The 22,448-nt window shown below is 38.9% G+C and overlaps 1 protein-coding gene across 1 annotated transcript; it reads right to left on the reverse strand.

The window, feature by feature from the left end:
- Positions 1–17,420: 17,420 nt before the first annotated feature.
- On the reverse strand, positions 17,421–17,846 carry LOC146002223 (uncharacterized). The gene has a single exon (XM_083139940.1). The coding sequence runs from the start codon at positions 17,844–17,846 to the stop codon at positions 17,421–17,423; it is 426 nt and encodes a 141-aa protein (XP_082996066.1).
- Positions 17,847–22,448: the final 4,602 nt, after the last annotated feature.

Here is a 22,448-nt window from a genome sequence, read left to right on the forward strand (position 1 = left end):
TAAACGCATGTCCACACTATCTCAATTATCGAAAAATTATGAGATTGTTTACCATACATTTGCATCCAATGAGAAGTTTCGATAATTGGAAGAGCAAATCCCATCGAAAATTCAACATTTCAGGATGCAAACAGTTTTTTACTATATTATTACGAACTTGATTTAAAATCCGAATTACGTACTAGGAATTACACCATAGAAAAGACTGAAGAAAAGCGCTATTTCTACATTGATAATAATGATAACAGTGTTCGTAATGACGTGTGAAGTTGTGATGGTCAAATCCGGATATTTTTTTTTCTACGGAGTACAGTGGGATCCATAAGTACTACGGTGCAAATTGTCCATGACTATTTTGATTAATTTTTCTCTTACATCCTGTGTGCTTTTAAGCGATGGATTTTTATGTATGCTGGTGCAGATGTTGTCAACAGCTTGTTTTGAGTTTTCTTTTAATTCTTGAAGCTCTTATTGGGTCAAATAAAGTGCACAATCATGGTAATGGACAATTTGCACGGTAATACTCATGGATCCCACTGTACATACATGATCGTAAAATAAGGAAGATGGGACTTTGATAATAAATTCTACTTGAAAAGTAACTAGTGTTGTATTACAATGCGAGACGGACCAGAGTCGACCAGGACGATACAAAATTTTTAAGCACTAATCATATGTTCCTTATCCAAGAACAGGAGCAAGGTTGAACATTCAGTATGTGGAGAATATCAGAAAGGCATGCCAATTTCTGCACTATCAATGAAGTTGTCAGCATTTGCACGGTTTTCTTCTACAAGGTAAGAGTGCAGGTCCTGTCTCAGTTCAAAAACACAGATGACGACATTGCCGAGGGACAACCAAAGTGAGTTGCAATGATACAGAAGAAATTTGATTTTTTTTTAGTATAGGTCTTTTCTATTCTTAAAGTGGCCGACCCTAATGCTGGCAAGGGAAGTGCGGAGCGGGGAAACGACAATTCCAGCACGATAAGAAACACAGCAGTCTCTAGAAAGAGGATCACATAATACTTCACCTTGCCACGTCATAACTCTCGGAGCCACCGCTGTTGTCTGGTTGGTCTCTGGCATATTCCCCGCTTCCCACTTCCCTTACCAGCACGAGGACCGGCCACCGTAACAGTAGAAAAGACTTAGAACACATTTTAAACTTTCAGAAAAAAGAAAAAAAAATTCTGAGGTTCTTGCATCGTCTTGAGCCATGGTAGCTCAGTCGTTAGGGTGTCTGACTAAAATGGGAGAGACACAGGTTCGATCCCCGGCGGGGGAGAACCGAGACTTTTTCAACCTGTCAACCTCGTCACTTGATTCGAGTTCTTTGAAATCCTTGTCTTACAAATTTAAGTGACCTGCTCTATTTCACGCTGGAAGTCATCTTCTTGTATTTTCTCTGCGTGAACCACACATCTGTCCCCTCGAAAACACTTATTCTGTCTATTGCTTCGTGAGTCAGTTTCTCTACGTCGGCAATTTTGAAGTCTTGTTCTTGTCAGCTACGTACGTACCTCTTCACCTGGGTCCAATCGTGTTGTACTGACAATGATAAGGTGGGAGACGAAAAACCCTGTGACCATATTTTCTTGCTATTATATCGATTTCGTAACTTTTGTGAGTTGGTGTATGAAGTTTCACCAACTGCAACAATTCTGCTCAGGTTTGCGTGCTTGTGTGGGGAATGTTCTTGTTACAAACCTATGCCATTATATCCGCCTTCCTTGTGATCCAACAAGACGTTTTATGCACTTGCAAGGAATGTATGCTCGCGTTGTCCATTACAATCACGGACCCAGGAGCCAGAAATGGCAAGAACTGCTCGTGAAACCACATTCGAAACACGGCAGACGTCATTTCTGAATGATAGTCAATAGTCAGTACTGTTTGTTTTGGAGCCGAGAACCAATTTACTTTGGAGAATAATGCCTGTAGCAGTTGAACCAGCATGACACACTATAAGACGAGCACCTTTTCCTAATGGCACCTTTAACCCACCAGAACCATCACTCATTCTCCAACAGCTCGTCTTCGTGTGATTCTGGTTGACCCAGGTTTCATCTAAATAGTATATATTTGCAGTACCTACCAGCTTTCCTGATTTCGTGCATGGTTCTGAGGAAGATCACTCTCGCAACTACAACATCACCCCTCTGCATTAAAAATTTCCTCCCGTCGTTGCCTTTAATATATCTGAACCTCATGTTCTTCAAAATTTTTAACACTGACCAAGTACCTACTGCCTGCAGACCCGATAGCTTCCTTCAAATGGCAAGGCTGTCTACTTTATCTAAAAATTTTGACACGTCTTCCCCGGCTATCCCTTGAAATGGGATACTCTCTAAAATCGTTGGGGGGAACAAACTGAGACTGAGCCATAGCTGCAAACTGTTTTGGGCCTAAATCTCTAAAATCTTGAAATTGTTGCTCTAATTGTCTTTCCTCTAATTGCTTTTCATGTTCATGTTTCTCTAATAATTGTCGCTGAAGGCGTCTAGTTAAAATTGAGCTACGTTTAAACTTGGGGGTTGAACTTGCAGTTGGACCGTTAACATCTAAATTAATACTCGCAGCCCCTCGCGCTATGTCTAACAACTGATCCAATGTTTCATCGAGTTCATCAGCAAGGTGAAAGCTCGACATCTATCATGGCATATATAAAAATTTTCTCCCCCATTAATGTTAAAAAAAAGCCTTTAAACCTTATGTATTATCAAAATAATTGTTGCAATAACATAACATACTAATAAAAAAAACCTAAACAAATTAGCAAAAATTTTGGGGTGGGTTTAATTTAATACTGGTTAATAATTTTCCATCTCATTTCCGTAAAAATGAATGAAAGCCCTAAGCATCTCCATCCACGTATCATTCTACCGAATGACGGGATCAGAACCAGTCACTTCCACAATTAATCAATGGGTGATGTAACTTATTCATTCTTCATCCTCGATGATGAGAACACTCGTCATTAACATGACAAGTTAAACGCTTGGCAGTGCGAAAGGCACAACTAAAACTAAACAGCTTAACAATTAGAAAATACAATGGTCACTCATTGGGTTTTATGAACCTTTGAACATGAATCATGGCTGGGTTAGGATAATTACCTGTCTATTTGAAGAGTGATGATAATTTCGAAGAATAAAATAAAGTAAGTCCTTTCTAGGCTTCGTTGCAGGTTGACCAGGACTCGCCTCACTTTCCCTCAACTCCTTTCTCCAAGTTCCTCTCACTCCTCAATCCAAATCAAAAGTCAGTCCCTTCTCAGTCTGTCTCACCTCTATATCACCCAGGCCATGGAGACCTTCCTCCAGCCGAATCGTGATTTTTACTACCTCTATTGCAAACAGCTGACTCCATAGGCTGATGGAACTTCCTATATCCTGAATACATCCGGAAGTTTGCATAGCGCAACACCGTGTATTATTTACATACCACAGAGGTTGAGACAACTGAGATAAACAATAACACCATTAAGCCTTGTTTCCATGTTTATGAAAAACTGAGTATGCTGACCAAGGCAGTAATTTATTTTATTAAAAACATAAACTAAACGTTACGTTTAGTTTATGTTTTTAATAAAATAAATTACTGCCTTGGTCAGCATACTTAGTTTTTGATAATGAGATAAACAAGTGAATTCCCTGGTCAACATGAAGCATCAGAGAGGCTTTAAATAAAATATAATCTTATAGATTGATAAGATATTATTTGTTTATTTTTTTGAGTTAATTCCAGATGCAGAAAAATGTGGTGACTTTACACTGCTATCACATATAAAGTTAAAATGCTCTTGTTTAATAAAAGAAGGATTAAAAATGAAGAACACCTCGCATTGAAAATTGAACATGGGACCGCTAGCAGCCAAGTCGAAACCTCTAACCACTACACCACACCCTTACCTTCCGTTTAAACAAAAAAATTTAAGTATGCTGTTGTCCCAATATTGTAAATGTCTTTGGATATACACGTAGTTGAACTTTTACTTTAATATTGAATTGCTTTGTTATAGTATAACAAATACTTATCGAAGTGATGAAAAAGACGAGAATATTGGTAGTTCTTGTGAAAATGCGATATATTTTTTCAAACTTATTTTCGTTATTAGACATTATTAAAGGAAAATTTCTAGAGGCTTCAACACTACAGAAAGTTGGTCTCTTCCTGTGATACTACAAGACAAGAGACAAGATGCTTGTGTACTGACGAAAGTTTCGTGTCCAGGACAGTCTTATGAAATGTATTTGCTGTTGAGGAAGGCAACACGAAATAATTACACCGGTTGCAAACTTCAAAATATGTAAAACGTTATACGTAAACAGGCGGAAAACTTTATTGATAAAATCACATCATTGTTGACTGTCAAGAGAGACTCGTGGAACAATGTGCTAAAGTGGTGGATTAAATCCCTTATTTTTCTATCTCGAAGACCCACAATTTTTAAGGCAAAACTTAAGTCGTTCCGCTCTTTCTTTTTTATTTTAAATTCTTACACATTCTTTTAATTGAGTTAAAAATAAATTAAAATATTACTTGCTTTTCTGTCATTGACGTAGACAGTGGAAGAAAGCATTAGAAACTTCCTGAAATTTTGGATAATATTTCTATTAAATTTTAATATTTACATCCACCTTATGCTCAGATAGGTTAATCGTGTTACTGACAATCGTGAACTTTTGATTGAAATATTTGGTTTTAAACGACTTGAGAACGTCGAATTTCCTTTCTTGTTCTTTTGAGGAAATATATACTTCCATAAATAAGACAGCAATCGCGTTCGGAAACGTTGAACAAAATAACTTGGATTTTCGAAAGCAGACAAGCTTGGAAGCGTAGTCTGCTCGCGTTCAAATGTGAGTCATGCTATTCAAGGCCGTTTCTTATCGCAAAATACTGTTACGATCAAGAAATTTTAGTAAATTATCGTGATTTTCATTTTTATTTTTGATAGCCCTCGTATAAGTTCTTTAGTAGTTTTAATTTTTTGTGTGCATATTTTGTTCCTTGTTAAAATTGTAACGCAGTTTCTGCCGAGCGAAAAAGAACGCAAAGCAAGTTGAAGCTTGCATTTTTTTCTTTCTTATCAACAATGGGTTCTTTTTCGGTCGGCGCTGCGCGGTTTTGTAAGTAAATTTTTAATGCATTATGTTTCTTGATATGCCTTTTGGAAGGGGTAATTGTTAAAGCTAAAAATAACTTTCCATATGTCCAAATCTTTTGTTCAGGGAATAGAATTGCGCAATCCCACGAGTATAAATACCAGCCGTTTCGCTGGCAAAATAATCAGTATATTCAGGAATCTTTAGATGATTAAATCGCTTGTCGAGGTCCAGGGCTGGGAGAATACGTGCGTTGTGTAGGGAGTGGCTGGTCAGCTTTCCCTTCCACAATGTCCGAGGTTTTCCGAAAGCCACCTTTCAGGATTAGTGCTGGTCAGCATGATCCTTAAAGGGGATTTAGCGGGCATATAAATAATTTGATTCATATATAAATATTTAATCTTAATAATTTAAAATTTTGATTCATAAATTCTGTTGGAGTTGTCACTGGTCAGTGTTGCTCCGATGTAAATTCAAGTTTAAAAAAATTAGGCTCATCAAAGATATACAACCTTCTCGTCGAGTTTATTTTTATTCTAAATCATTTGGAATTTTCCTGGTCAGGAGGTTCAATTAATGAACAGTTTATTATTTACTTTAATCCGAGAGCATACTTTTGGTCAAAGGGTGCCTTTTAACTCTCATAGCTTATGTGGTTTACATGTCCGTTTAAAGTCTGAGTATCCGGAACGTTAAGGAAAGTTTATGGTTTCTCTTATTTAGGTTTATATTAGATGTAATTTTGAAACAGCTATAACAAAAAGCACAAAAGCGACGTAAAATAACTAAAATAGAAATAGAGTTTGGGGTGGGATAAAATACAGCCATCTAAAAATAGTAATGTAGTAAAAGTAATAAAATAATGTCCTAGCACAATTGAGTAGCGTTTGACATAATTTAACAGTTCAAACAGCACTTTTCACGGGTGAGTGGAGTTCCACTCCACCTCTCCCATGTTCAAGTAAGATGAGCAGAAAACGTGTTTTTGAGCTGGTGTTGGAGGTTTCATAGCAATAGTTTATTAAGGAATTCTCCAGAGAAATCAATAGGCCTGGCAACGCTGACGTGAGCTGGCTGAATGTTCCTTCCCCCCTGCCCTTTCCCGCACCCGCCGGCGCGATGTGCTTCTGCGCAGGTTTTTTTTTTTTGCTTGTGGTTCCAGTACAAGGAATATAGAGATTAGGTAAAGCCATCCGAAGATTGCCGATCTTGCACGAACGCGTGACGTCACCGGAGAAGCAGTGAGCTCGGCTGAAGCAGACGGCCCCTAGCATTTATATGGGAGATTCAGAGAGCGAAAGTATATTATTACTTTTAGGAGGGGGAAAATAATAATTGTCATCCTCCAAGATGGTATTGAGGCATCCTTTTAATGATTAGTAACATAATTGAAAACGCGCTACTTTTAAAAGGGGGCAAAGTACATGTGAAAAAATGTATTTTGAAAATCCATATTCCTGAAACTTTCTGACCGATGCGCTACAAAGAAAGTTGCGTGTTCTCCTTTAGAATTTCGTCATTTTACAAATCATAATATAATTTTAACAAAAACGTGGCATGCTAAAGAAGAATTAAAGAGTTTAAAAAATAATTGATTAATAGACTTAGTTTATTTTACTTCGCTATCTGTCACATATGGCTAATCGCAAAGATGAGGATGCGTGATGATATGATGAAATTGAAGAAAGGAAAGTAGACCCATGCCCGGGCGGGGATTCGAACGTGGGGGCCCTTGGCATCGTAAAGCGTTGTGCTAACCACTTCGCCACGGGGGTCAGCATTACAAGGAAATAAACAGAAATTGGCATCTATGTTTTAATATGCGAGAAACATTTGCGAGGAGGTTATTGAAGTAAAAGATAATTATTACAAGACGTTGTGATGAAAATTATTAATATATCTGTAATATCGAGAGTTGACCTTGCAGTCTCTAAATGTACTTTTAGGGTTACGCAAAACCTTTACTCAAAATTGATAGTGTAAATTTATAAGCTATTAAAATTTAAAACTTATTCCTGTTCGAAATGAGAAACTGCCAAGTCAAATTAATATTTCGTAGAAATACATATATTTGTCTTTCATGAGGCCAAGATAGTATTTGGAGGGGACGGTGGCTTGGGAAGGCTATAGCCCCGGATCTCGATCTGCAAAGGGGCTTCCAGTTGGAAAACATTCCTATTAAATAGTCCAGAAGAAGGGGCGAAATGATTTTTTTTAAATGGCTCAAGAATGCAAAGATATAAGTGGATATTTGACAAGCTTAGTCTAAAACTTACAACTGAAGTCGTACGTGTGTGTGTGTGTGGGGGGGGGGGGTGGCTACTTGAGGTAACACAGTGGAATATGATTCACAATACTAAAATTAAAATAAATATGTGGGAACAATAGAAATCAAAATATGTTGTAGCTAGTGACGGCGCAATAGTAAAGATGGAGGGGTAAATCATATTTTCCCGGGGCAATCATTTTTATTATTCCGTTACATACGACACAAAAATGCACATTTTGGCATTCATTTATTCATTTATTTATTTTGTCGTTTTACTGGGGGCAGATAAGAGAGAGAGAGAAATTGTCGAACGAGAATTGGAGGGCGTTCCTGCCCCCCCCCCCCCCCCCCGTAGTGTGGTCACTGCCTATGGCTATGCTGGAGAAGAATGCACCAATTAATACGCTATTAAATAAAACAGATACTTTTAAAACTTTTAATCAAATTATTTGTGAACTATGATTTAAATTTAGAGAGAGCACATACCTGTTTAATTTAATTTGGATGAGTTAACTTCTGAAGCCTGCGATTTCCGAGCCTTCTTCCGGTGTAACTGCACTGCCCTTTGAGCCCTAGCTGCTGCGTTCAGGCGGCGGAACGAGCAGAATAGTAATTAAAACAAATATGTGACAAATATATATAAAAAACAACGTGTTGAAGCTATTGAGAGCGCCAGAGAAAAGACAAGAGAAACGTGGAGAGTGCAGTGATATTTTACGGGAAGCAGCAGGCACGTATCCAGGGATTCCTTTCGGGGGAATGCTGAACACCATTTTTTAAAGGGGTATCACAATTGTATGTTTAAGGCCAGTGGTGGCAATTGGGTTCCAAAATGTGGGGGGGGGGGGGTGGACAAGGAGACAAGCATTAAGAGGCCATAGTGTGATAGTGTGGAGGCAAAAGAAAGGGGAGCAACTATCTCCTAAATCGTCGCCACTGTTTAAGGCTGTCATTTTAATCAGAACGTGAAATCGGGACATTTTCTACCACTCAACTCCTCTGTTTCCATGCATTAATATTGTGTGCCGGAACCATCTCAGTATGTATGTTTGTCCATTTCTTCTCATCAGGCATCAAAACATCTATGTACCAGAAGTGTTTTTACGAAGGTGTTACACATGCACGGAATGCACAATCCACTCGACAACGCAAGATTCAAACTGTGTGCAGGGAACTGGAATCAGACAGTTCACGAATATTTCTCTCTCATTCGAGCCTGAACACCACTAATGTGTCTTGTCCTCCCATCTTTGCAGCTCTTATAAAAGCCGAAACCCACCAAATTGTTCATATTCAGGCCTAAGCACTCGCAAGTGTCCAAAATTGTCTGTTGAGTGTGTGTCGAACCCAGTAGCCTTAAACAAAAGTATTTTTTTATGCCATGAAATTCTCGGACTGCATACACAAAATTTGGTCCTGGCGCAACCAAATCATCACTCAAAACTTTGATTTTCAGTTGATCTGTGCAGCTTATTTCTTTTTTAATAAATCGCTCCAATGCCCAGCCCGATACTGCCGAAATATTCACTTTAGAGAGAGCGACCTTCGATCTCTTCGTCTTTCGACCCGAACTACTCGTAGCACTACTCGAAGTTCCGCTGTCCTCAATGTCTTTAGCTTTGGGACCGAACTGGAACTAGTGGTAGACTTCGTTACTTTATGGTATTTAGTCCATTTCATTTTCGAATCACTAGATCTTATAAAGCAACCAATGGACACTGACTGATCACTAATCGACTGTATGAATTGTCACACTTACCTCTGAAGTCTCCACCTATTCTGTTGTACAGATCAACCGGGAAATTGAAGCCGCGTATTAATATCCTCATTATATTCTAGAACGTTTCGCAGATATCACGATTCGTAAATATTGCCAGTAGTTCGACTCCTTCTCTTTTTCAAGAACGTTCCCTCTCGCGCTTTCCAGAGATTAAAAAATTACAATGAATCCGAATCGCCCTACCTGCGGCGCTACCTTTGTTGTGCAGCTTCCAAATGCTGACAAGTCTCTTCTACATAGTGTTCAAATTCGCTACGACAACACCGAAAGCGTAAGAAAAGTTTACGTGCAATATTATCAACAACAGGGTTATAGAACATTCTCCGTCTTGCCTTGATAAGTATTTCTCTCCTAAAATTATCGTCACATTATTGAAGAAGACAAAAACCTAATTTTATCTCGTGTAAACTGAAAAATTTCCTGGGGGAGGGGGCTCGAGACACCTGATGCCCACCTTGGATACGCACTATTAACAATAACAGGGTTATAGAACATTCTCCGTCTTGTCTCGATAATTATTCCTCTCCTTAAATTATCGTCACATTATTCAAGAAGTCAAAAACCTAATTTTATCAGTGTAAACTGAAAAATTTCCTTGGGGAGCGGGGGGCTCGAACCACCTGATCCCTACCTTGTATACGCGCTATTAACAATAACAGGCTTATAGAACATTCTCCGTCTTGCCTAGATAATTATCTCTCTCAAATTATCACCATATTATTCAAGAAGCCAAAAACCTAATTTTATCTAGCGTAAACTGAAAATTTTCTGAAGGGGGGCTTGAGCCCCCTGATTCCTACCTTGGATACGAGCTGTTACCAATAACAGGGTTATAGAATATTCTCCGTCTTGCCTCGATAATTATTTCTCTGCTTAAATTAATGTCACATTATTTTATTTGACACCACAAGAAACAAAATATCTCATTTTATCTAGTGTAAACCGAAAACTTTCGGGGAGGCTTGAGCCACCTAAGCCCCCCCTTGGATACGTGCCTGGGAAGCAGTCACGTTTATTACACCCTTACATTTACATACAATATTATAAAGTTCTGCTTTTAGATCTCGCACAATGCCTTTTTCACAAAAATGGGCAATCTCGCATTTTTTTATATCAATCAAGCTGTGATATTTTAGTTTTCTTCCGTTAGTTTTCTGATAATAGTTTTCACAGCTTTCAATAGCATTTAGGCATGATTTCAGTTGACAAGAACAAAATAATCTTATTTCAAAACATAGCAAAAAGAAATCCAACGCGCTTAAGTTAAAACTCCCTTACATTGGAAGCCTGGAGAGAACAAAACAGGGGTTCCTTCGTAACACGATTTCTTGAAAACCATTTTACACATTTGAATCAACTTTGTGATAAATTGATTAGAAAGGATGAATCTTAACAGTAAAAGTTGTAACTTTTCCCTTGCTACTATATTTTAGAAGATATTCGTTGTCAAATTTCTCAATATTTGCATAAGGAACCAGCCTTTTACGTGCCCAGTGTTTCGATGGTGACGTCATGCATCCACGGACAACTGCGCATACGATCTGCGCCGCCGAACGAGCACCCCCTGGTTCCAGTATAGAGACGTTGACGGCGTTGTGGGGCTTTCCACCAACATCTGCCTGTACCATAGCTGCCATCTTGGTAGTTCTCCTATTTGCAGATGATACAACTCCTAAATGAGAATGAAGCAGGTTTCAACAAGAAACGAAATGGAAGAAGTCCTCCACAGCTATTATGAAGTGATTTTCTTAAGGAATTTTTTTGGAAGGCCTGATGTCAACCTCTCTTCCATGTACTACACCATGGACTGCTAACGACGCTTCGGCGTTTGGGATGACAGCCAGCATCATCCTTTGTGAGGTGCGTATTCTATGTTTGTTTGTATCTTTTCTTCAGTTTCTTCATATCATATTAGCCGAAAGTGGCAGAAGTAAATTCAATCAACCGACAGCAAAGTATTTATTTTCAGACTCTTTATATACATTTTGCTTATCTTCATGCGAAATACACACAGAGTCAACTCTGGATACGGTCAACTCGGTAATAGTGAACATTCGTATATAGTCATATAACACTAGTCACGACGAAATACACTACAAATTCTGTTTATAGTGAACCCTCAACTTCGGTTTTAGTGGACCTAAAAATAAAATATCCACGAATACTTATCGTTGTTGGTATCATAAATACAGTACAGTACTTCAAATCAAACCTTTTTACATGAACCTGAAGGAAGTAACGTCTTTTCAGCTTGTTCTTGTTTTCATAGAACGAATAGACTGGGACGAGGGGAGGCCAAGAGAGTAGGGGAGAAGGGGTTGATGTGACTTTTGGTGACGTTGAAACATGTGTTTTGTGTTTGGTGATGTACTCTATTTGGTATTTTGTTCCATTAATAGATCCAGTGCCAGTGAAATTATATCTGCCTTAATAACCATAACCCGTGGCTCAACAGCCAGACCTACCTACAGACTGCAGGCCTAAGTCCCACCTGCCGAGGTGGAGGATCATCCAACCAGTTACGGGGTGAATATGGTCAGCACGACGAACCTCCCGTCGTTGTAATTTTCCACGAGCGGTTTACGCTACTCATTCGTAGCTCCTCACGATGTTGGGTGGCCACTGGTCACAGGCCGAAATCTCAGGAGAAAAGTTGTTAGCTTCCCCCAAGGAGACTCGAACCTGCAACCCAAAGCATGATTGATGCCTTACACAGCATGCACACTGTGCGGGACATTACTTCTGTCTTATTTATTATATTTAGTTTCATATTCAGGTAATGGTTAATATACAGGTAATACGGTACATTACTTGTTCCTTTTTTATAATGAAAATTGTGAAATTGTGGATTAAGAATTGAAAGATGTTCGGTAGGTAGAATTGCTCAGGGAAGCGTGGTGAGAAAAGGAGGTTCCTCCTTCTGCTCTTGTGTCTGATGCAAGAGGTGCCAATCGGCTCGACACGGCTCTGAGTATGTGAACTTAAATTCTGACCACCCGGTGTATTAATTCTCATCTTGACAAGAATTTCATTTTCGTAAACTTATGACTTGCTATATTCTCTAAAAGGTTTACGAAACTCATTATTATTATTGATTTAGATGCAGGATTGGCAAGGTAATTTACTCGTTACGTTTTTTACGTAAATTATACGTAATTTTCTTCTCGAAGAAAACCCGTTTTTGACGCAGATGTGAAAGAAATTTATATTCTCAAATTAGTAATTATTTTTAAAAGAACTACTTTAATTATATTACATTTTAAACTTTAATTTCCTCACATACTTCAGCACAAAATCATTACTTTCTGAAGATAGTTTATACAGCCACCCCATATGCTCAACCACTCTAACAGATTTTAAAAAATAGAACACTTTTTTCACATATCTTTAAAAATTGAGAAACCTTTTTGTATATACGTCTTGCACTAGTGCTTGTATTTATAACATAACGATTAACGACAATTTATTTGGATTGGATGTCAAAGTTTTAGTAACAGCTTCAAATTCCATTTCCATGCGTATTATACACTTACACAGGCTAACTATGTGACTGCGAATGGCAGTTGTAAAATTCAAATATAAGAGCAAATACAAATTCGGAACAAAAGTTTTTTTAAAGCCTTTCTTTCTACCACTGCCAACTACCATACATATAAAAAACAGCAAAAAAAAAACATGTTTCCTTTTAATTTTATAGTTTCATTCTAGTTTTTTACACACAATTTACGTGCCATGTAGAAACCCTTTTTCTTACGCGTAACTGCACAACCCTGTTTAGAGAAGAATCTCTTCGCTTAGGCGAAAATAAGGTTGGAGTTGTCTTGCTTGCAATGCTTCCAGTTCAACGGACATAGCTGTAGTAACAGAATATGCAGTGTTGCAACGTCCAATACACATATCTAATCCGTCGAATAAAAAAATGCGTAAAATCGGTTTCGCAGTGTGAATTGACAACGATGATGGGTTTTAGAAACAGATACAAAGAACTTCAAAGCTAGGCCAACGTCGTATTTTGTAGGAGTTTGAGTTTTTGGAGTTTTTCTTTTCCACTTTATGCACAGATAGGCTAATAGGGACTGGACCTACAGTTTAAGGTAGGATCCCGAACTGCTATATGCCTCCACCGGGTATTGAACCCGGATCCCTTGAATACAAAGTCTACTACGTTACCACTACGCCATCGGGGAGACCCATATTTGAAGGACTATCCAGTACTACGATCCTCCTCCATGGTTGTGCGGTCTAAGGCGCTGTGCTTTGGACTCCAAAGAGATGGCATGGATTCGAGTCCGCCTGGGTTCAGTCTCTGGGTTCTCGGCCTGTGTACAGGATATTGGGGAGTAAAGTGATGAAACAGTGTTCCTCATTAAGCCTGATCTGGCACCACAAAACACGTTAATTGCAATGCATATAACACTCTACCTACAAAGGAACACCTCTCTCTGACGCTGTCGTCGAATTTTCAATCTGAAGGGAGCGTGGGTGATGCAATCAGCTGCTACGAATGTAACCCCGCCCCTGCGTTACCAAAATGCACAACGTTCTTCTTCTATATTCAGTGCCAAGTGTTGGTGTCGCCATGAAGGGAAAGAACTGCACGTAGCACAAGCAGAAATATTTAACGTTGCTGAATTATTTTTAGAAGGAATGCAACACGGGAACACTCGTGTAAAAGCGAGAGGAGTTAACAAATGACTGTCCACTTTAGTTAGCGAATTGGCCGGCGTTTCTCTCTTCTTGGTACGACTGTATAAGCTTCAGTGATTTGTCCAGGGGTGGTGAATGGTGAGAACCCCTCTTTAGCTTTAGATTTTCTAAATTTAAAAATAAAAATAAAATAATAACGGCAACGGTTATGTTATGCGTTATTTTTATTTTGTTTATATTGCTTCTAAAGACATACTCTAAATATTCACTTACATTAACTCTTCCTACTTTAGAAAGGGATGGGTGATGATAGATTTCTTTCAGGCATGGAGCAACTTTGGTTTGGCGGCATGGATTTTCAGGCATATGGCTCTCGTAGCTTTTAATCGTGTGCGCGCATAAACTCCCAAACCAAAAATAAACGTAATATAATAACAATAAGTTTATGTGTACTCAAACACCCTTCATGCACAAACTACATGAATATACATGATAATTATTTTTTGCAGATTACACAGGGAAAGGCATCGACCCAACAGCCAGACGAGATAGAATTTTTTCACCTTAAACCAACAAAGAGAAATGACTTCCCCATGCTTGCCATGGTATCGTAGTCTACATACAAGATTCTTCATAATGCACCGAATGCGTGAGTATACATGAGGAAAGGTACGCAGAACTTTGTTAGATAATTCTAGAAATAACTATTGCATTCTGTGGATAAGGATTTCCCTTTCAGCAAGAAGAAACACAAAATGAGGACCTCCTCGATAGCCTGGTGGTTAAGGTTGTCGCCTTGTATTCAAGGATTCCCGGATTAAATCCCGGTGGAGGTTCGTATCTCAACTAGCTAAGTAGAGGGAAACAAGCGCCATTGCATTTCTCGAAAAGCTATCGTCGCAAATTTTACTGAAACTAGCACGAGGCACTCGCACGTGCTATGGATACACTTGGTCTTTTTTGAATAACAAAACGAATCTTCTTTGGATGGCTTCACCAAGTGAACTCATCCTCAAAATTCCCTTCGGGTAAAGAGTGCCATTATTTGAAAAAAACTCCAGTAAAGATAATTTTCAGTTTTATTGACACAGCGAACTTTTATCGTTGAAATGAATTTTTTTTTTTGCCTCAAGTATTTTGTCCGATCCTTTATTTTTTTTCGTTTTCCGAATCATTACGAATATGAAATGAAATCACATATTGCATAATAATGATTTTTTAAGGGAAATTGTTTTTGACTAAGTGTTTAGAAATATTTTTGCGAAATGTGTTACATTTTCGATTTTGAAGACTTATTCAAGGTGTATCCATGGACATATTTTGAAAATTGCAAATAGACTATAGCCTTATAGCCTATCCTTGTGCAACAAAATTTACCATGTTCAAAAAAATGTGCGCCATATTGTTTTCGGAATAATAAACCTGTCATAGTCATAGAAATTAGGTGTTTGTCTCAAGTTATTTGTTGCTATTTTCCCATTCATAGTATGGACTCATTTCTAAGGAAATTATGTTTGGCCTAAGCCTTGAGAAATCGAACCCTGATCAGGGAAGCAATTAATAAGAAGTAGTAGTAGTAATGAGAAATGATAAAAAATGAAAATAAATATGGAGGATTTTTAGGAAGAGTAAATTTTCGAAGCTTTTATCATAAGTTCAACGACACTTGATGAACATATCCCTGGAGTTTTTAAGATTTGAGTTCGTAATAAATCCATGATTTAGGCCTTTCACTAATCTGAGAAATTGCCTTACTTGGCTCTTGATGAATTTTTATTGAGAAGACCATATGGATACTATTATGTGTGAAATATACACTCATAACCTTTTGTCTGGCATAGGCTAATGTAAGGAAGAAATTTTAAAACATTAAGTTTCTGTATTATGTAGAGTAATAGTTATCGTCGAAATCTACCTCATGCATTCATTCCAACATGGCTCTGATTTTTTCAAGATGGCGGATAATCGCAGTGCGGAAAACTTGGCTATTTTCAGTAAAATTCCGAAACACTTAAAACGAAATCTCTTTGGATATGTTCGTTGTTATTTTGTCCAATATCCGTTTAAATGCACCGAAGGCATTCTTCTGTTTGCAGACATTCTTATTACAGGCAATGCCAACGATGTGGCGATTTTGGTTTCTCTCTAGTTAGCTGCAGAGGATCGAAAAGAATTTGAGATTTCAACGGTAACCACCTACGAGGCAGCATTTACAGATGTCTCGAGTTCTTTAAAGCCGTTTGCAGAAAAACTCTCCACCAGAAGCTGCTTTTAATTTAATTTGAATTAATACTTTCAAAACATTTCTATACAAGTATTCATACAGTAAGGCATAACTTAATATTTGTTTTATATTTTTGCTCTTAAGGATTGATGAATAGGTAGTATGTTTTCAAACAAAATTAAGCAATAGTTATTGCGATTTTACTGCCATCTAGTGACAAATAGATAATGAATTAACCAAATTCGTTTAATCTAGGACAAGTGCCCTCCAACCTTTAGACTGAACCAAAACTAAACTAAAATTAATATTTTCATGGATTTTCAATGTTACATTTAATATTTCAGATATAATTTATCAAATTACAATCACTAAAACTTTACTAATTGAGAAGGTGATTCAAAGGTGGCCCAATTTACGAAAATCATATTAGTATTTAACAAAGTTAACAAATGGCATTACATCAATGTACCCAGTCATCCTCTGGTGCACTACGCAGAAAATGAACTATCTCAGGCTCCAAGCAGCCATTTTATGTACAGTGGCTCCAGAAAGTATTCGTCTGTATAGAGGAATGGGTTATTGGATGTACAGACTGGCATTTATTTACAATAAAAAAGAACACCAATCGAACACGATTACTTATTTGTTTGCACACAAAAAAATATACAAAAGGAAATGTCCTATTTGTCATACCAAGTGAATTACAACAAAAATACATTAACACGCATCATCCGATGCCAAATAAATATTCGTCTGCAATACATAAAATTAAAAGTCATCTTTACAAATGGTTAATACTTGGTGGGACCACCTTTGTTTTTAAGGATGGCTTCCACCCTTCGTGGCATTGATCGAACCAAATTACTTGTCGTTTCCTGTGAAATATTATGCCATTCAGTCATTAGAGCTTTCTTCAGATAATTTTTATTAGAAATGTTGTGTTTGCGTATGTTTTCCTCCAGCATATTCCACACATGCTCTATGGGATTAACATCTGGAGACTGTGGAGGTGTTTCCATCCAGTGTGGTGTATTATAAAGTAACCACAACTTGGTGTTGTGAGCTGTATGTTTAGGGTCATTATCTTGGGTGAAGATGTATCCATCAGATAGACCCATATCATGCACACATTGGGAAAGGTGGGACTTCAGGATGTTGATGTATGCTTTATGATCCATGATGCCTTCCACAAGGCACAGATCCCCAACACCACTGGCACTCATGAACCCACATACAAGTATTGAACCTCCACCATGTTTCACAGTCGGTGTTAGATTCTTCTCAGCCAGTTGTGTTCTTCTTCCACCACACCATGACCCGTCCATCTGACTTGAAAAAATTAAATTTACTCTCATCTGTGAATATGACTTCCTTCCAGTAGTCATGTGTGTCATTTTTGTGCCTTGGCGTAGTCAGTCCTTTTCTTCCTGTTTCGTTTGTTGATGTACGGTTTTCTACGGGCAGTTCTTCCCCGATAACCAGCTTGGTGAAGAACACTTCTTACTGTTTCTGCTGAGACAATTTTTCCAGTTTCATTTGCGACCTCAGCAGCCAACTTTGGGGCACTCACTTTCTGATTTTTTGCAACTTTCTGCACTATCACACGTTTTTCTTTCTGTGTTAGCTTTGGAGGTCGGCCGTTTCTTGGGGCATTTTTGTATGTTCTTGTGTTCTTAAACCTATACACAATACTTTTAATTGTGGTGATTGGCCTACTGAGTGTTTTGCTTATGTCTGTGAAAGAGTTACTACTACGAAACAAACTCACCACAATACGCCTTTCCTCTTCGGTAGTTTCCTTCGATTTGCACCCCATTTTTCCACACAGGTCCAACCCTGGCCTCCAGCACGCACATTTCCTGTTGGAACGGAAGAAAGCTCGTACTTGCACTACACAAGATTCACCTTGCATCTCAAAAGTGAGTACCTAGGGGGCGTGATTTCATGGAACTATGTAACAGACGAATAGCTACTAGTTTGGTGCGTAATATGACATGATTTTCGATATTTGTGTTGTGTTCGAACACAGCAGGAGATATCTTTGCTTTTTCTCTTGATTTTCACAGAACGAATGTGGACGTGTGTCAGTATTACATTTTGCTCATGCTTTTCTTCTTTTGCAAAGTGCTATACGTGGTTTGACAGTCTGATTGTGCTCAGACGAATACTTTCCGGAGCCACTGTAAGTTATTGTGTCAGGGATAGAGCAGATTAGAAGTCTAATGTGTGTATGTTCGTCCTTGAAATTAACGAATGTTAATATTTTGTACATATTTTGAAAGCTTATTTAATTATCTTTTTGATCACATAGTTATGTTGTAATTTTTTTGTGTCAAAGGAACGATACCTATTTTTGTTGAAAAACGTAGTCCAGAGGCGAGTTCCTAAGGTGGCCAATGGCGGACCACCTTGAGATCAGGTTGCACTCACCTCGGGAATTTACACTTTTTTCACATTAAAATACGTTTTATTGTTAAAGATTACCCAATAATGTTAAATTTGCACACTTTTCCATCAATCACTAAATGTTATTAATATGTTCGGTTTATATGTTAAATAGGGCCTCCCTGATGGTGCAGTGACGCCGGACCCTGCGGCCGAGTGGTTAGTACATCGCGCTGCAACGCTAGGGGTTCCAGGTTCGAATCCCATTCGGGCATGGATGTTTGTGTTGTCCGTTAATAAGAAAACTGAAAATATGAAAAAATTGATATGTAAGAATTATGAGATGAAGTGTGAATACCGGGGGATACCACCGCATAGGGGTATTCCTTTAAAAAAAAAAAAAGTGGTAGCGTCGTCCCCTTGTAATCAAGGGGGCCCGGGTTCGATACCTGGTGGAGGCACATGGCACAGTGATTCGGATCCCACTTTAAACCGTAGGTCCAGTCCCGATTAGCCTTACGGTGCATACAGTGGACTTAAAACTCCGAGCCGACTTGAAACGTTTTATTACGTAAAATAGTAGTCATTGCTTCGGCTACCACATAGGAAACGCAAGAGTTTACAATTTTGTCTGTTGTTACAGTCGCCATGGCCTTGTAAGCCCGTAAGGTAGTACAGCTTCCTTGCTGTTTAAAGAAGAGAGTCTGTTACCTCAACTTAAGGGTGCTTCAGAAGTAAATGGTCAGGTAAATGGGAGCGGCATGGTCCCGCCGGAAGGAGTACAGTGTTCGAATTCTGGTGCCGATCACACCACCTCCACCACTACCAAGATCACGAACCTTAGCTCCACATCCCTTGCGTGCCTTTATGAAGCGATGCAATCCGCAAGAGACAGATACATTTACCTTTTCTACTTTTATGTGAAGTAAATAGAATTTTGTTGTGCAGGATTTTAATGCAATCTGATTTCCTAATTCCAATTACAACGCACCTTTGAGTGCAGCGTTTCAACTGGGACGATAGCAACAGCTGGAACTCATCGAAGACGGACCAGATCCTGAACACAGAAAGCAGCAACGGGGAGGAACTCATCGCAGGCGGGCCACTTCTTGGACAGAAGCCACTGCGATCCGCGCGGCAAGGAGACAAAAGACACAACGGAGACCAAAGACTACTGATGGTAGATTTGGGAGTCGGATGGCTTTGTCTACGCGGCTGGTCCAGGGATACGTGCCTCCAGGTTACGTTGCCGAGTGGTAGGAAGGATGAACCTAACCTACTCACCCACCTTGGGCTTCATTGAACCCACAAAACTACCTAGCTATGCAACCTGGACGCACCTATCCCCGTGCAGCTCTACGCTGTCCTCCAGTGACCATTAACATGGAGGATGTCCCCAATAGACCAGCATCCATTCCGAGGAGTGATTGCTGGTTTATCATAGGGACTTTCAGCCTATTTATTCCGGAGCGAGAGGTACGCTTCCCGGACTTACCCGCCCAAATATGAATTGATAAATCAAGATGTTGGAAAGACACATTTAATATTCTGATGTTAACATATTTAACTATACACAAGCACTGCACAAACTTATAGGTTCGTTTTTACACTTAGAACCAACAAATAGGTAACAAAAAGCATGGTACTTACATATCCTGCATTCACCTCATCACACATGGGCCTTAAAACAAACACTTTTCACTCCAACTATACATGGGGGAATTTCTGGTGGGTTTTCACTAAAAATATAGCGGTATCTTAAGACATATGGGTATTGGCTTGCACATGGACTGTTTCAGGGAGCTATATCACCAAGGATGGGCCTAATAATCGTGGATGTCTTTGGATACAAAGACATCATGGTTTCCTGATGGCTCATTGCCCTCACCATGTGGTATTGAAAATTTCCGAATTTTCATGAATATTGGTCCCATGCACTTTAAGGCACTTTAAGTGCTGTAATTCGTCCATATTATACACTACAGGGCTGTTTCCCAGCACTTAGTGGATATTCCACATGTTAGAACACAATGGCTTCTCCTTTGTCCTCTCTCCACTGGCCTACACGGGCCCAAAACTTGGAGCGATGTTAACTATCCTAACTATCAACACAGAGTGGAATCAAGATGGCTTCCTCACATGTTAGAAGCTATCACAGTCTCATTGTCTGGTAGCCACGCCCATGAAGCCATCTGATTGGTTCACAGCATCTTGGGTTACTTGCCTTTATCTAGTACCTTGAGAAGTCCAATAGATGGCAGCCCAGTCAGGGCTAGTTCCACTGACTCTCACCAGATGGCTCTGGTGCTGTGAGACCGATTGTCTTTTGTCCAAAAACATCGATTTTTTTGATGTTTTTGTGGTTTGTTTGCACATATAATTGTGACTTGGAGTTATTTTCAGGGAAAGCAAGTTAATTTGTGCTTGCACAAATGTTATCCTGAAAATATCTGTTTTAATAAAAAATTTGCATGAAAAACAACATGTGCTCTCTGAATTCTGTTTGTCCAAAAAAAGGTTGTCCTTTTGATAACCAATGAATTTTGGTCTGGGGCTTATTAATTACTTAATATTTTGATGTTTTATCATACTTTTACTAATTAGGCCAAATTTCTGTTAATCTTAACATATCTGGGAATGTCCATTCATATTAATTTTACCTGAATTGAATTAGCCTTGTACTTTGGTTGGAGTGGAGTGCTGCCTGTATGTATTGGGGATGTATACCCAACCTTTGGTTGGTTATACATATCCCGGGCCCTCGGGAAAAGAAAAAGGATACGTGAAGCGGATCATTTTTCTTTACCCTTTACTACACTATACCCAAATACATACACAAAACATTTATATACACACTGAATTGTTATGACCTCGCTGGTCCGAAAAGAACATATACATGAAAGAAAATAAATTCGCACTTATTCTTGTCCGTCACATGGATATATGTTTGAGATATTGTTCTGTTTGATATATCGAACGGCTTCCTAGACGGTATATACATGGTTAATATAACACACACTTAAAAGTTTTCAATAAATGATTTTGGTTATAATGTCTGCTCTTTGTCGCACTGAATACAGTTTTTGTACTCGACCTGAGCTGCATAATAGTTTTTAGATATGTATCTAATGTCTCTGCCCCTCATTCACTTGAGGGTGCAGTACCTTGAAGAACTGTTCATCATACACCTTGGTATGTGGTCCACGTTTGGTCACCTCACAATTGTTCTTCAGTATCTCCTTAGGTGGAGCATGCTGTCGCCTGGCTTTGCGCAGCATCCGTTGCCAGCAAATGTTTTTTGTTGCTCGCTTGGCGGAACAATGCTTCTACCTGGCTACCCATTGGGATTGTGAACAATCTGTGGAATGCACTCCTTGTGTGAAGTCTATCGGATTGTCATGGTGGTTCGTTTCTGGATGTCAATGTTCGATTACGAACCCCTGACACACTCCCTGCTTCCCCATATTGCTGGAACGCTGAAAAGATTGTCTCTGGTTCCTGGCATAATATGCTTGGGGGTCTGCTTCTGCCTATGACACCATGCACTTTTGTATGTTTGCTCCGGGGTTTTGTGGTGACACTGAGGGGGAGTTGGAGTGATATACTCACTGGCCCCACTTCACACGCAGGCTTTGACCTTACCCTTGTTGGTTATGGGTTGTTCCTCATAAACAACCCTATATGTTTGGGGGTGCTTGCATCTCTCTATTACCGCTAACCCTGGTTTGGTCGAACCCAACCCATCGGTAGTGCAAATACCCAATAATTGCTAAACAATATTTCGCTTGATTGGTAGTGAGTGATCTAGCATAGATTTGCACTCATAAGGAAATAAATCTCTATATGATGGTTGGACTCACTTTTGTGTCCAACAAGGAAATGGCCCTGGTATACAATAATGAAATTATCCTTTATACCACAATGAAATTGCCTTGGCATATAATACTGAAGTAATACTTTTGTATACAACAATGAAAAAATACTTTTGTACAAAACAACGAGGTAATACTTTTGTACAAAACAACGAGATAAT

The sequence above is a fragment of the Lepisma saccharinum genome, chromosome 18, assembly GCF_977018435.1.
Source record: "Lepisma saccharinum chromosome 18, izLepSacc3.1, whole genome shotgun sequence".
NCBI classification, from domain to species: domain Eukaryota; kingdom Metazoa; phylum Arthropoda; class Insecta; order Zygentoma; family Lepismatidae; genus Lepisma; species Lepisma saccharinum.

Coding starts and splice junctions, on each gene's coding strand:
- LOC146002223 (XM_083139940.1), bottom strand. CDS start 17,846: ATGGGGTGCAAATCGAAGGAAACTACCGAAGAGGAAAGGCGTATTGTG.